This window comes from Phyllobates terribilis, unplaced genomic scaffold, assembly GCF_046119375.1.
Source record: "Phyllobates terribilis strain yellow unplaced genomic scaffold, ASM4611937v1 Scaffold_8__6_contigs__length_399053987, whole genome shotgun sequence".
NCBI lineage: Eukaryota > Metazoa > Chordata > Amphibia > Anura > Dendrobatidae > Phyllobates > Phyllobates terribilis.
This window is the reverse complement of record NW_027362768.1, coordinates 386,907,041-386,921,657: the sequence shown is the minus strand read 5'-3', so window position 1 is coordinate 386,921,657 and position 14,617 is coordinate 386,907,041. Positions and strand designations below refer to the sequence as shown.

The 14,617-nt window shown below is 55.5% G+C and overlaps 1 protein-coding gene across 5 annotated transcripts in view; it reads right to left on the bottom strand.

Moving 5' to 3' along the window:
- The window catches only part of DOCK3 (dedicator of cytokinesis 3), a 260,038-nt gene that overhangs the window by 112,921 nt on the left and 132,500 nt on the right, over positions 1–14,617 (bottom strand). For all 5 annotated transcript variants that reach the window (XM_073645146.1, XM_073645148.1, XM_073645145.1 and 2 more), the window contains 2 exons: positions 1,246–1,394; positions 1,077–1,161 (listed from right to left, as the gene is read on the bottom strand). In XM_073645146.1, the coding sequence (XP_073501247.1) occupies positions 1,077–1,161; positions 1,246–1,394 (234 nt within the window). The remainder of the gene's footprint in view (positions 1–1,076; positions 1,162–1,245; positions 1,395–14,617) is intronic.

Below are 14,617 nucleotides of genomic sequence, written 5' to 3'. Positions count from 1 at the left end.
CGCCCCATCCACCAGGTCACGGCCCCGCCCCTCGTCCACCTGGTCACAACTCCGCCCCGTCCACCTGGCCACGGCCCCGCCCCTCGTCCACATGGTCACGGCCCCGCCCCTCGTCCACCTGCTCACGGCCCCGCCCTTCATCCACCTGCTCTCGGCCCCACCCTCGCCCACCTGGTCACGGCCCCGCCCTCACCCATCTGGTCACGTCCCCGCCCCTCATCCACCTGGTCACGGCCCCGCCCCGTTCACCTGGTCACGGCCCCGCTTCGTCCATCTGGTTGCGGCCCCGCCCCCATCCATCTGGTTCCGGCCACGCCCCTGTCACAGCCCCGCCCCCTGGTCACAGCCCACCCTCATCTTCCTGGTCACAGCCCCGCCCCCTGGTCACGGCCCTGCCCCGTCCACCTGGTTGCGGCCCCGCCCTCTGGTCACGGCCCCGGCCTCACCCACCTGAACACAGCCTCGCGCCCGTCCACCTGGTCACGGCCCCGTCCACCTGGTCACGGCCCTGCCCCGCCCACGTGTTCACGGCCCCGCCCCTCGTCCACCTGGTCACAACTCCGCCTCTTGTCCACATGGTCACGGCCCCGCCTCCATCCACCTGGTCACAACCCCACCCCTCGACCACCTGGTCACAACCCAGCCCCTCGTCAACCTGCTCACGGCCCCACCCCTCATGCACCTGCTCACGGCCCCACCCTCGCCCACCTGGTCACGGCCTCGCCCCTCATACATCTGGTCACGGCCCCATCCCCGCCACTCATCCACCTGGTCACGGCCCCGCCCGAGTCCACCTGATCACGACCCCGCCCCCCTGATCATGGCCCCGCCCCTCGTCCACCTGGTATTGCAGCATCACTGATGTGACTGGGACTGAGCTGCGATACCAGACACAACCTGCAGACAGGGTGGCGCTGTTACTGGAGCCATGTTTTTCTTATTGAGGACGTCCCCTTTGTCCTCCTGGAGTGCAGCGTTGGATATGAGGACAGGTTCATTATGCACTTGTCTTCCCCGGCTGCGCTCTCCGCGAGCCATCAGTTCATGCTGGGAGTTGTAGTTGATGAGGTTCTCACCATCTTGTATAAGTCCGAGACGCTGATCTGATCGGAGTCTACGGCTTCAAACTCCCTGCGGGGAACTAAGTCCAGACCCAGGTGTCTGCAAGAGAGGATGGGGGTTGTAGTGTGGGGGCCGCGCTGGTGCAGCATCACTCCCATCATTGGTGCCCGGACTGATACTCACTCATTGCCCCAGTCGAGCCGCACTGTCAGATGTCTCTTGACCTCGCGCACCTGGTCCTGGGTGAGGTGACCGGAGAGCAGCTGCCGGCGCAGGTCAATCACCTCGTTCATCACATGCCGCAGCTTGTAGAAGAGGTCCACCTTGTGCTTCTGCGGGCGAGACGTCCCGGGGCGAGACGAGACAGCACGTGAGAGAAGAGACAGCGCGAGAGAGAAGAGACAGCGCGAGAGAGAAGAGACAGCGCGAGAGAGAAGAGACAGCGCGAGAGAGAAGAGACAGCGCGAGAGAGAAGAGACAGCGCGGGAGAGAAGAGACAGCGCGGGAGAGAAGAGACAGCGTGGGAGAGAAGAGACAGCGCGGGAGAGAAGAGACAGCGCGGGAGAGAAGAGACAGCATGAGAGAGAAGAGACAGCGCGGGAGAGAAGAGACAGCACGAGAGAGAAGAGACAGCACGAGAGAGAAGAGACAGCGCGGGAGAGAAGAGACAGCGCGGGAGAGAAGAGACAGCGCGGGAGAGAAGAGACAGCGCGGGAGAGAAGAGACAGCGCGGGAGAGAAGAGACAGCGCGGGAGAGAAGAGACAGCGCGAGAGAGAAGAGACAGCATGAGAGAGAAGAGACAGCGCGGGAGAGAAGAGACAGTGCGGGAGAGAAGAGACAGCGCGGGAGAGAAGAGACAGCGCGAGAGAGAAGAGACAGCGCGAGAGAGAAGAGACAGCGCGGGAGAGAAGAGACAGCACGAGAGAGAAGAGACAGCACGAGAGAGAAGAGACAGCACGAGAGAGAAGAGACAGCGCGGGAGAGAAGAGACAGCGCGAGAGAGAAGAGACAGCGCGAGAGAGAAGAGACAGCGCGGGAGAGAAGAGACAGCGCGGGAGAGAAGAGACAGCGCGGGAGAGAAGAGACAGCGCGGGAGAGAAGAGACAGCGCGAGAGAGAAGAGACAGCGCGAGAGAGAAGAGACAGCGCGGGAGAGAAGAGACAGCGCGGGAGAGAAGAGACAGCGCGGGAGAGAAGAGACAGCGCGGGAGAGAAGAGACAGCGCGGGAGAGAAGAGACAGCGCGGGAGAGAAGAGACAGCGCGGGAGAGAAGAGACAGCACGAGAGAGAAGAGACAGCACGAGAGAGAAGAGACAGCGCGGGAGAGAAGAGACAGCACGAGAGAGAAGAGACAGCGCGGGAGAGAAGAGACAGCGCGGGAGAGAAGAGACAGCGCGGGAGAGAAGAGACAGCGCGAGAGAGAAGAGACAGCGCGAGAGAGAAGAGACAGCGCGGGAGAGAAGAGACAGCACGAGAGAGAAGAGACAGCACGGGTTAGTCACACAGCCGGGCGCAGCGGTCCAGGAGCCGCTGGTCCATGACACCTTCATGCCAAATCTTGTTCTCTCATCACCTGCAGATCTCTGCTCGCTGCCGGAGAATGGAAACCGTCCAAATGCAAAACCCGGGAGCGCGGACCTCCCTCCTGTCCCGGGCTCTCCTCCGGACTGACACACAGTGCCAACCCTTCAGCTGCGAGAGCAAGGCCAGGACAGAATTGTCTCTTCTTGCAAGCAAAGATCGGAAAATTGGTGAAGAAGTGAAACAAAACTTATATCAGGAGGCTGCAGAGCGTTCCTTATATCAGGAGGCTGCAGAGCGTTCCGTATATCAGGAGGCTGCAGAGCATTCCTTATATCAGGAGGCTGCAGAGCGTTCCGTATATCAGGAGGCTGCAGAGCATTCCTTATATCAGGAGGCTACAGAGCGTTCCTTATATCAGGAGGCTACAGAGCGTTCCTTATATCAGGAGGCTACAGAGGGTTCCGTATATCAGGAGGCTGCAGAGCGTTCCTTATATCAGGAGGCTGCAGAGCGTTCCGTATATCAGGAGGCTGCAGAGCATTCCTTATATCAGGAGGCTACAGAGCGTTCCGTATATCAGGAGGCTGCAGAGCGTTCCTTATATCAGGAGGCTGCAGAGCGTTCCGTATATCAGGAGGCTGCAGAGCATTCCTTATATCAGGAGGCTACAGAGCGTTCCTTATATCAGGAGGCTACAGAGCGTTCCTTATATCAGGAGGCTACAGAGCATTCCTTATATCAGGAGGCTACAGAGCGTTCCGTATATCAGGAGGCTGCAGAGCGTTCCGTATATCAGGAGGCTGCAGAGCATTCCTTATATCAGGAGGCTACAGAGCGTTCCTTATATCAGGAGGCTACAGAGCATTCCTTATATCAGGAGGCTACAGAGCGTTCCGTATATCAGGAGGCTGCAGAGCGTTCCGTATATCAGGAGGCTGCAGAGCATTCCTTATATCAGGAGGCTGCAGAGCGTTCCGTATATCAGGAGGCTGCAGAGCATTCCTTATATCAGGAGGCTGCAGAGCGTTCCGTATATCAGGAGGCTGCAGAGCATTCCTTATATCAGGAGGCTACAGAGCGTTCCTTATATCAGGAGGCTACAGAGCGTTCCTTATATCAGGAGGCTACAGAGCGTTCCTTATATCAGGAGGCTTCAGAGGGTTCCGTATATCAGGAGGCTGCAGAGCGTTCCTTATATCAGGAGGCTGCAGAGCGTTCCGTATATCAGGAGGCTGCAGAGCATTCCTTATATCAGGAGGCTACAGAGCGTTCCGTATATCAGGAGGCTGCAGAGCATTCCTTATATCAGGAGGCTGCAGAGCGTTCCGTATATCAGGAGGCTGCAGAGCATTCCTTATATCAGGAGGCTACAGAGCGTTCCTTATATCAGGAGGCTACAGAGCATTCCTTATATCAGGAGGCTACAGAGCGTTCCGTATATCAGGAGGCTGCAGAGCATTCCTTATATCAGGAGGCTACAGAGCGTTCCTTATATCAGGAGGCTACAGAGCGTTCCTTATATCAGGAGGCTACAGAGCGTTCCGTATATCAGGAGGCTGCAGAGCGTTCCGTATATCAGGAGGCTGCAGAGCATTCCTTATATCAGGAGGCTACAGAGCGTTCCTTATATCAGGAGGCTACAGAGCATTCCTTATATCAGGAGGCTACAGAGCGTTCCTTATATCAGGAGGCTGCAGAGCATTCCTTATATCAGGAGGCTGCAGAGCATTCCTTATATCAGGAGGCTGCAGAGCATTCCTTATATCAGGAGGCCGCAGAGCATTCCTTATATCAGGAGGCTACAGAGCGTTCCTTATATCAGGAGGCTTCAGAGGGTTCCGTATATCAGGAGGCTGCAGAGCGTTCCTTATATCAGGAGGCTACAGAGCGTTCCTTATATCAGGAGGCTGCAGAGCATTCCTTATATCAGGAGGCTGCAGAGCATTCCTTATATCAGGAGGCTGCAGAGTATTACCCTTGTTCGCCGCCGAGCCACAGCTCACAAGAGGCGGTCCGTAGACTGCTCACAAGAGACGGTCCGTAGACTGCTCACAAGAGACGGTCCGTAGACTGCTCACAAGAGACGGTCCGTAGACTGCTCACAAGAGACGGTCTGTAGACTGCTCTGCCTGTCTGTCCGGTTAGATGAGCAGTTCGGTCCTGGTCCGGTGGTCTGTACTGAGAACCGCTGGATGCCGGATCAGGACAGCACAATTCAAACTGCTCATCTCCAGTGTCCGATAATCCAGAAGATCTGATAGTCCGGCTCTCATCGCTCCTTGTGTCCCTGCAGCCCCTGCTGTTCAGGGTCCGCGCTCGCCCCCCGCGGTGCGGTCACTTTACCCTGCGATCACATTGCTCTCCGGTGAGATCCTGGTGATTTGCTGCAGTCTTCTGCTCCTTATCGCGCTGCTGAAGTGACGAGCGATCGAGTCATTGTCTCATCTGCCAATCACAGCACACGATCTGCAGCAGTGTGTGGGCAGAAGGCAGCGTGCACGGATCTGCTGCACCCCCCAATCACAGCATACGATCTGCAGCAGTGTGTGGCCAGAAGGCAGCGTGCACGGATCTGCTGCACCCCCCAATCACAGCATACGATCTGCAGCAGTGTGTGGCCAGAAGGCAGCGTGCACGGATCTGCTGCACCCCCCAATCACAGCACACGATCTGCGGCAGTGTGTGGGCAGAAGGCAGCGTGCACGGATCTGCTGCACCCCCCAATCACAGCATACGATCTGCAGCAGTGTGTGGCCAGAAGGCAGCGTGCACGGATCTGCTGCACCCCCCAATCACAGCACACGATCTGCGGCAGTGTGTGGGCAGACGGCAGCGTGCACGGATCTGCTGCACCCACCAATCACAGCGCACGATCTGCAGCAGTGTGTGGGCAGACGGCAGCGTGCACGGATCTGCTGCACCCCCCAATCACAGCACACGATCTGCAGCAGTGTGTGGGCAGACGGCAGCGTGCACGGATCTGCTGCACCCCCCAATCACAGCACACGATCTGCAGCAGTGTGTGGGCAGACGGCTGCGTGCACGGATCTGCTGCACCCCCCAATCACAGCGCACGATCTGCGGCAGTGTGCACGGATCTGCTGCACCCCCCCAATCACAGCACACGATCTGCGGCAGTGTGTGGGCAGACGGCAGCGTGCACGGATCTGCTGCACCACCCAATCACAGCACACGATCTGCGGCAGTGTGTGGCACACGGCAGCGTGCACGGATCTGCTGCACCCCCCAATCACAGCACACGATCTGCAGCAGTGTGTGGGCAGAAGGCAGCGTGCACGGATCTGCTGCACCCCCCAATCACAGCACACGATCTGCGGCAGTGTGTGGGCAGACGGCAGCGTGCACGGATCTGCTGCACCCCCCAATCACAGCGAACGATCTGCAGCAGTGTGTGGGCAGACGGCAGCGTGCACGGATCTGCTGCACCCCCCAATCACAGCACACGATCTGCAGCAGTGTGTGGGCAGACGGCAGCGTGCACGGATCTGCTGCACCCACCAATCACAGCGCACCATCTGCGGCAGTGTGTGGGCAGACGGCAGCGTGCACGGATCTGCTGCACCCCCCAATCACAGCACACGATCTGCGGCAGTGTGTGGGCAGACGGCAGCGTGCACGGATCTGCTGCACCCCCCAATCACAGCACACGATCTGCGGCAGTGTGTGGGCAGACGGCAGCGTGCACGGATCTGCTGCACCCCCCAATCACAGCGCACGATCTGCAGCAGTGTGTGGGCAGACGGCAGCGTGCACGGATCTGCTGCACCCCCCAATCATAGCGCACGATCTGCGGCAGTGTGTGGGCAGACGGCAGCGTGCACGGATCTGCTGCACCCCCCCCAATCACAGCACACGATCTGCGGCAGTGTGTGGGCAGACGGCAGCGTGCACGGATCTGCTGCACCCCCCCAATCACAGCACACGATCTGCGGCAGTGTGTGGGCAGGCGGCAGCGTGCACGGATCTGCTGCACCCCCCAATCACAGCACACGATCTGCGGCAGTGTGTGGGCAGGCGGCAGCGTGCACGGATCTGCTGCACCCCCCAATCACAGCACACGATATGCGGCAGTGTGTGGGCAGGCGGCAGCGTGCACGGATCTGCTGCACCCCCCAATCACAGCACACGATCTGCGGCAGTGTGTGGGCAGGCGGCAGCGTGCACGGATCTGCTGCATCCCCCAATCACAGCACACGATCTGCGGCAGTGTGTGGGCAGGCGGCAGCGTGCACGGATCTGCTGCACCCCCCCAATCACAGCACACAATCTGCGGCAGTGTGTGGGCAGACGGCTGCGTGCACGGATCTGCTGCACCCCCCAATCACAGCACACAATCTGCGGCAGTGTGTGGGCAGACGGCTGCGTGCACGGATCTGCTGCACCCCCCAATCATAGCGCACGATCTGCGGCAGTGTGTGGGCAGACGGCAGCGTGCACGGATCTGCTGCACCCCCCCCAATCACAGCACACGATCTGCAGCAGTGTGTGGGCAGACGGCAGCGTGCACGGATCTGCTGCACCCCCCCAATCACAGCACACGATCTGCGGCAGTGTGTGGGCAGGCGGCAGCGTGCACGGATCTGCTGCACCCCCCAATCACAGCACACGATCTGCGGCAGTGTGTGGGCAGGCGGCAGCGTGCACGGATCTGCTGCACCCCCCAATCACAGCACACGATATGCGGCAGTGTGTGGGCAGGCGGCAGCGTGCATGGATCTGCTGCACCCCCCAATCACAGCACACGATCTGCGGCAGTGTGTGGGCAGGCGGCAGCGTGCACGGATCTGCTGCATCCCCCAATCACAGCACACGATCTGCGGCAGTGTGTGGGCAGGCGGCAGCGTGCACGGATCTGCTGCACCCCCCCAATCACAGCACACGATCTGCGGCAGTGTGTGGGCAGGCGGCAGCGTGCACGGATCTGCTGCACCCCCCAATCACAGCACACGATCTGCGGCAGTGTGTGGGCAGGCGGCAGCGTGCACGGATCTGCTGCACCCCCCCAATCACAGCACACGATCTGCGGCAGTGTGTGGGCAGGCGGCAGCGTGCACGGATCTGCTGCACCCCCCAATCACAGCGCACGATCTGCGGCAGTGTGTGGGCAGGCGGCAGCGTGCACGGATCTGCTGCACCCCCCAATCACAGCACACGATCTGCGGCAGTGTGTGGGCAGGCGGCAGCGTGCACGGATCTGCTGCACCCCCCAATCACAGCGCAGCGATGCTGCTCGAGCTTCTAGTCTGCAGCCTGCACTTAAAATACTGTTTAATATAATTTTTTCTGTACTTTGCTTTCCTGGTCTTGTGCCAATCTTTGGTCTTATACTCCAGTTACATCCAGAGCTGCATTTACAATTCTGCACATGCTGATGGAGAGCATTGTAGAAAATGCAGAATTATTCTAAATCCCACAATGCACCACAGCAGGGATTCTCGACATTCTTGGTATAATGACAAAACCCATAAGGCACCTGAGAAGCCAACGAGACAATGAAACAGCAGGGGGCAGCACTGGCATAGACTTCTGCAACCAGCAAGTGAAAAGGGGGAGAAAGCAGAACTATGGCTGTATCTGAGAAAACTCAATGTAACGGCAGAATAGTGACTGCAGCTCTGGAGGTGACTAGAGAATAAGACAAGATGTAACAGCAAAATAGTGACTACAGCTCCGGAGATGACTGGAGGATAAGACATGAGGTAACAGCAGAATAGTGACCGCAGCTCTGGAGGTGACTGGAGGATAAGACATGATGAGGTGCACTGGTTACGACTACAGTATAATAAAAAGATGCTGCATAATGGTGAGTGCAGCTGTGACTGTGACTAGAGGCAGTAGAAGTGGTGCTGATTAGTGATGAGCGAGCATGCTCTGTTAACCCTTTCGGCGACCATGCTCGGGTGCTCGCCGAGTATCTTCAGCGTGCTCGGCCGTTATGTTTGAGTCACTCCGTGTGCATGATTTGCGACTGACAGCTTTAAGACGTGAGGAATGCCTAAGAAACCAGCATTCCTCACATGTATTAAAGCTGTCAAACAGCTGTCGCAAATCATGCACAGGTGTGACTCAAACATAACGGCCGAGCACGCTGAAGATACTCGGCGAGCACCCGAGCATGCTCGTAAATCTCGAGTAACGAGCATGCTCGCTCATCACTAGTGCTGATCTTTGCTGACATGGTGACGGATGTCAGCTCTGAGTGCAGATGCCGCAGCTTTCTATTTGCAGCACGGTCTGCAGTCACCCATTGGGCCGTGTCAGTCACATGAAGCCGCTCAGGTCCGCGCCGCCGCCCTCTCGCTCTTGATCGCTTTTCTTGGAGCTCAGCCAAGGCAACAAGTTTCCATCTCCTCTGCGAGTTGCTCTGGTAACTGGGATCCTTCCTGGACGAACCAGTAACAATGTGCATGAGTGGAGCGATCAGCGGCGCGGGGGACGCTCGTCTCCTGCTGGTGGCGCTCACGATTATAAATGGTGAAGAACATGAATTCACATCCCCCCAAAAAACAAAAGAACAGATGTAGAAGGAGCAACCTGCGGGGTCTGACGTGTGATGGGTCCTGGCCGCACCTGACGGACGCCAGGATCACAATGGGGGCAATTTGTTCTTTTAAAGGTTTCAAGTACCAAAAGAAGTTGTAATACTGCCCCTCCCCCACCACTCCTGTCCCTTCATGAATCCGGTTCATTCGAATCTACAGTTCCTGGTGGAATTGCCCGCTGTGCCGATCACTGCCCGCAGCGGTGACGGCTTCACCCAGTGATTGACTGACCGGGCATTTACTGTGGGTCGAGACAGGACCAAGAATTGCAGCCCATCAGAGAACAGGGAAGCCAGGAATACATGACTGGAGACTTGCCTGTAGTGAAATAACAGAGCCCAGCAGTGTAGCAGGAGACACACTTGTGGTGACGTAGCAGAGTCCAGCAGTGTAGCAGGAGACACACTTGTGGTGACGTAGCTGAGTCCAGCAGTGTAGCAGGAGACACACTTGTGGTGACGTAGCTGAGCCCAGCAGTGTAGCAGGAGACACACTTGTGGTGATGTAGCAGAGTCCAGCAGTGTAGCAGGAGACACTAGTGGTGATGTAGCACAGTGTAGCAGGAGACACACTTGTGGTGATGTAGCAGAGTCCAGCAGTGTAGCAGGAGACACACTTGTGGTGACGTAGCTGAGCCCAGCAGTGTAGTAGGAGACACACTTGTGGTGATGTAGCAGAGCCCAGCAGTGTAGCAGGAGACACACTTGTGGTGATGTAGCAGAGTGTAGCAGGAGACACACTTGTGGTGCTGTAGCAGAGTCCAGCGGTGTAGCAGGAGACACACTTGTGGTGATGTAGCAGAGTGTAGCAGGAGACACACTTGTGGTGATGTAGCAGAGTCCAGCAGTGTAGCAGGAGACACACTTGTGGTGATGTAGCAGAGCCCAGCAGTGTAGCAGGAGACACTAGTGGTGATGTAGCAGAGTGTAGCAGGAGATACACTTGTGGTGCTGTAGCAGAGTCCAGCAGTGTAGCAGGAGACACACTTGTGGTGATGTAGCAGAGCCCAGCAGTGTAGCAGGAGACACACTTGTGGTGACGTAGCTGAGCCCAGCAGTGTAGCAGGAGACACTAGTGGTGATGTAGCAGAGTGTAGCAGGAGATACACTTGTGGTGACGTAGCTGAGTCCAGCAGTGTAGCAGGAGACACACTTGTGGTGACGTAGCTGAGCCCAGCAGTGTAGCAGGAGACACACTTGTGGTGATGTAGCAGAGTCCAGCAGTGTAGCAGGAGACACTAGTGGTGATGTAGCAGAGTGTAGCAGGAGACACACTTGTGGTGATGTAGCAGAGTCCAGCAGTGTAGCAGGAGACACACTTGTGGTGATGTAGCAGAGTCCAGCAGTGTAGCAGGAGACACACTTGTGGTGACGTAGCTGAGCCCAGCAGTGTAGTAGGAGACACACTTGTGGTGATGTAGCAGAGCCCAGCAGTGTAGTAGGAGACACACTTGTGGTGATGTAGCAGAGCCCAGCAGTGTAGCAGGAGACACACTTGTGGTGATGTAGCAGAGTCCAGCAGTGTAGTAGGAGACACACTTGTGGTGATGTAGCAGAGTGTAGCAGGAGACACACTTGTGGTGATGTAGCTGAGCCCAGCAGTGTAGTAGGAGACACACTTGTGGTGATGTAGCAGAGTCCAGCAGTGTAGTAGGAGACACACTTGTGGTGATGTAGCAGAGTGTAGCAGGAGACACACTTGTGGTGATGTAGCAGAGTCCAGCAGTGTAGTAGGAGACACACTTGTGATGATGTAGCAGAGCCCAGCAGTGTAGTAGGAGACACACTTGTGGTGATGTAGTAGAGTGTAGCAGGAGACACACTTGTGGTGATGTAGCAGAGTCCAGCAGTGTAGCAGGAGACACACTTGTGGTGATGTAGCAGAGTCCAGCAGTGTAGCAGGAGACACACTTGTGGTGATGTAGCAGAGCCCAGCAGTGTAGCAGGAGACACACTTGTGGTGATGTAGCTGAGCCCAGCAGTACGGCAGAGAAGGTTATGTCAGGAAGAACACTATTGCTTATGTATAACAGCCCGATGATGTAATAAGTCTGGGATTGTCAGGAGGCACACTGGAGAAGTAGCAGAGTGCTGGGGTATGTGGCAGAGCTGGGCATGGCAGGTGGCACAAGAAGCGATGACATGCTAGTGAAGACCCCAAAATACCTGAATACTCAGCTGGTGTAACAGCGGCTGAACCGGTCTACAAGACCTGAACTTGTGACTGCAGAGGAGGCGCTGGGTAACTGGATCTGCCCAGGAGCTGAGACAGGTGAGTAACATATCTGTGCACAAGCTCGCTGACTGTTTCCAGTAACATCCGTCAGAAGTGCATTGTGTGTATTTGTCAATGTGCCATAGATGTGATGGGAAGTTACTGTGATCACACAATGGAGGGCAGACGGGCTGGCCGTGCCCTCTTATACAGGTGTTAGGGTGGTAGCCTCCAGCAGCAGCAGGGGGCGCCCTCATGCAGCGGTGAGTGGTGCCCTGGCATATGACGAGCAGAGCAGACGAGCAGCTGTCGGCTCCTGTTAATGATTAGCAGCGGGCTGGCAGGACGGCGATGTATTGTAATGCGGCCTGGCACATGGTAGGCGATGCTGATGGGCGCCGCCGGGCATCTCCGGTAGACGGAGAAGCGTTGGACCTGCCTGACACAATCGCCTGCTCAGCCACGCGGAAGGAATCCTCACTACAATATTAATGCCGCCAAAATGAAGGAAACATCGGAGAATCATCCCCGACAGCCGGATCCGTCAGGAAAGGTGACCCGTCCTCCACAACCATCAAATCCAGAGGAAGGGAGCGCCAGCCGGCCGGCGGTGCTGACAGGGCAGGTGCAGAGCGGAGCCGTCCGCGCCGACTCTCCGGACCAGAACCTCAATCTGATGGGGCAGATTAACCCTTCAGGACCAGGCCGCTTCTCTCATCTTTGCCTTCTTTACTTTCCCTTCGGCAGGACGACGTCTTCTGCTTTACGGGATGAGGCCTCGTTTTTGGCGCCGTGTTCGCGGCAATTTTACATCACTTTTAAGCATATTTAATCATCAAATCTGCCCTGTTGTGTTTATTGTCTCGGCGGCGTGCGGTCCGAGCAGTGGGGTCACTACGACACTGATTTGGGGGACGCACCGGGGCGGGATTGTCCATGTAAATGTTGGCGATGAAGGAAGCGGTGGCCTCAGCAAGACGGAGGAACGCAGCCCGACCTCCAATCCGAGACCCGGACAGCCTCCGGGAGGCCATCACGCTGAACAGGTACACAGCTATGGCGGTCATCAAGGGGTTAAAGACCTACGCTGATACACTGAGACTCCCCACCAGCTGTGTGAGCAGGACTGGTACAGTGCAGCAGACCCCCAGCTGTGAGAAGTTACAGGGCAGAAAAGAAGTAAAGACTCTGCCTGGTAACCAGAATGTTCCCATTCACCAACAGCAAGCAGAGATCCTGAAGATGATAGAAAAAAACCATCAGAAGAGCAGCAGAACACAGGCAGAAGTCTGTGCTCCAGAGCTGCTGCTCCTGCCGTTATACAGTACAGACCAAAAGTTTGGACACACCTTCTCATTTAAAGATTTTTCTGTATTTTCTTGACTATGAAAATTGTACATTCACACTGAAAGCGTCAAAACTATGAATTACCACATGTGGAATTATATACTTAACAAAAAAGTGTGAAACAAATGAAAATATGTCTTATATTCTCGGGTCTTCACAGTAGCCACCTTTTGCTTTGATGACGGCTTTGCACACTCTTGGCATTCTCTTGATGAGCTTCAAGAGGTAGTCACCGGAAATGGTCTTCCAACAATCTTGAAGGAGTTCCCAGAGATGCTTAGCACTTGTTGGCCCTTTTGCCTTCACTCTGCGGTCCAGCTCACCCCAAACCATCTCGATTGGGTTCAGGTCTGGTGACTGTGGAGGCCAGGTCATCTGGCGTAGCACCCCATCACTCTCCTTCTTGGTCAAATAGCCCTTACACAGCCTGGAGGTGTTTGGGGTCATTGTCCTGTTGAAAAATAAATGATGGTCCAACTAAACGCAAACCGGATGGAATAGCATGCCGCTGCAAGATGCTGTGGTAGCCATGCTGGTTCAGTAAGCCTTCAATTTTGAATAAATCCCCAACAGTGTCACCAGCAAAGCCCCCCCACACCATCACACCTCCTCCTCCATGCTTCACGGTGGGAACCAGGCATGTAGAGTCCATCCGTTCACCTTCTCTGCGTCGCACAAAGACACGGTGGTTGGAACCAAAGAGCTCAAATTTGGACTCATCAGACCAAAGCACAGATTTCCACTGGTCTAATGTCCATTCCTTGTGTTCTTTAGCCCAAACAAGTCTCTTCTGCTTGTTGCTTGTCCTTAGCAGTGGTTTCCTAGCAGCTATTTTACCATGAAGGCCTGCTGCACAAAGTCTCCTCTTAACAGTTGTTGTAGAGATGTGTCTGCTGCTAGAACTCTGTGTGGCATTGACCTGGTCTCTAATCTGAGCTGCTGTTAACCTGCGATTTCTGAGGCTGGTGACTCAGATAAACTTATCCTCAGAAGCAGAGGTGACTCTTGGTCTTCCTTTCCTGGGGCGGTCCTCATGTGAGCCAGTTTCTTTGTAGCGCTTGATGGTTTTTGCAACTGCACTCGGGGACATTTTCAAAGTTTGCCCAATTTTTCGCACTGACTGACCTTCATTTCTTAAAGTAATGATGGCCACTCGTTTTTCTTTACTTAGCTGCTTTTTTCTTGCCATAATACAAATTCTAACAGTCTATTCAGTAGGACTATCAGCTGTGTATCCACCTGACTTCTGCACAACACAACTGATGGTCCCAACCCCATTTATAAGGCAAGAAATCCCACTTATTAAACCTGACAGGGCACACCTGTGAAGTGAAGACCATTTCCGGTGACTACCTCTTGAAGCTCATCAAGAGAATGCCAAGAGTGTGCAAAGCAGTCATCAAAGCAAAAGGGGGCTACTGTGAAGACCCTAGAATATAAGACATATTTTCAGTTGTTTCACACTTTTTTGTTAAGTATATAATTCCACATGTGTTAATTCATAGTTTTGATGCCTTCAGTGTGAATGTACAATTTTCATAGTCAAGAAAATACAGGAAAATCTTTAAATGAGAAGGTGTGTCCAAACTTTTGGTCTGTACTGTACATACCAGAAAGTTGTGGCCACATGGGGGGCTGCGGACCCCTCTGGTCACTCAGTCACCCGGGTGTACAGCGGTATATACACTCTTGCCCTCTGAAGAGACAATTTGCATATTCCCAGAGGAGCATTGCAGCTTTAAAAGTGTCCTCACCGTGACATGCTCAACATGTCGCTCTCCGCAAGGAGAAATGTTACCCAAAGGATACCAGCAGTGTGTACAGACACTGCTGTGATATCGAGGGCGGGCGTCCGATCCCGCGACATGTTCCATCCTGTGAGGAGTCCGATCCCGCGACATGTTCCA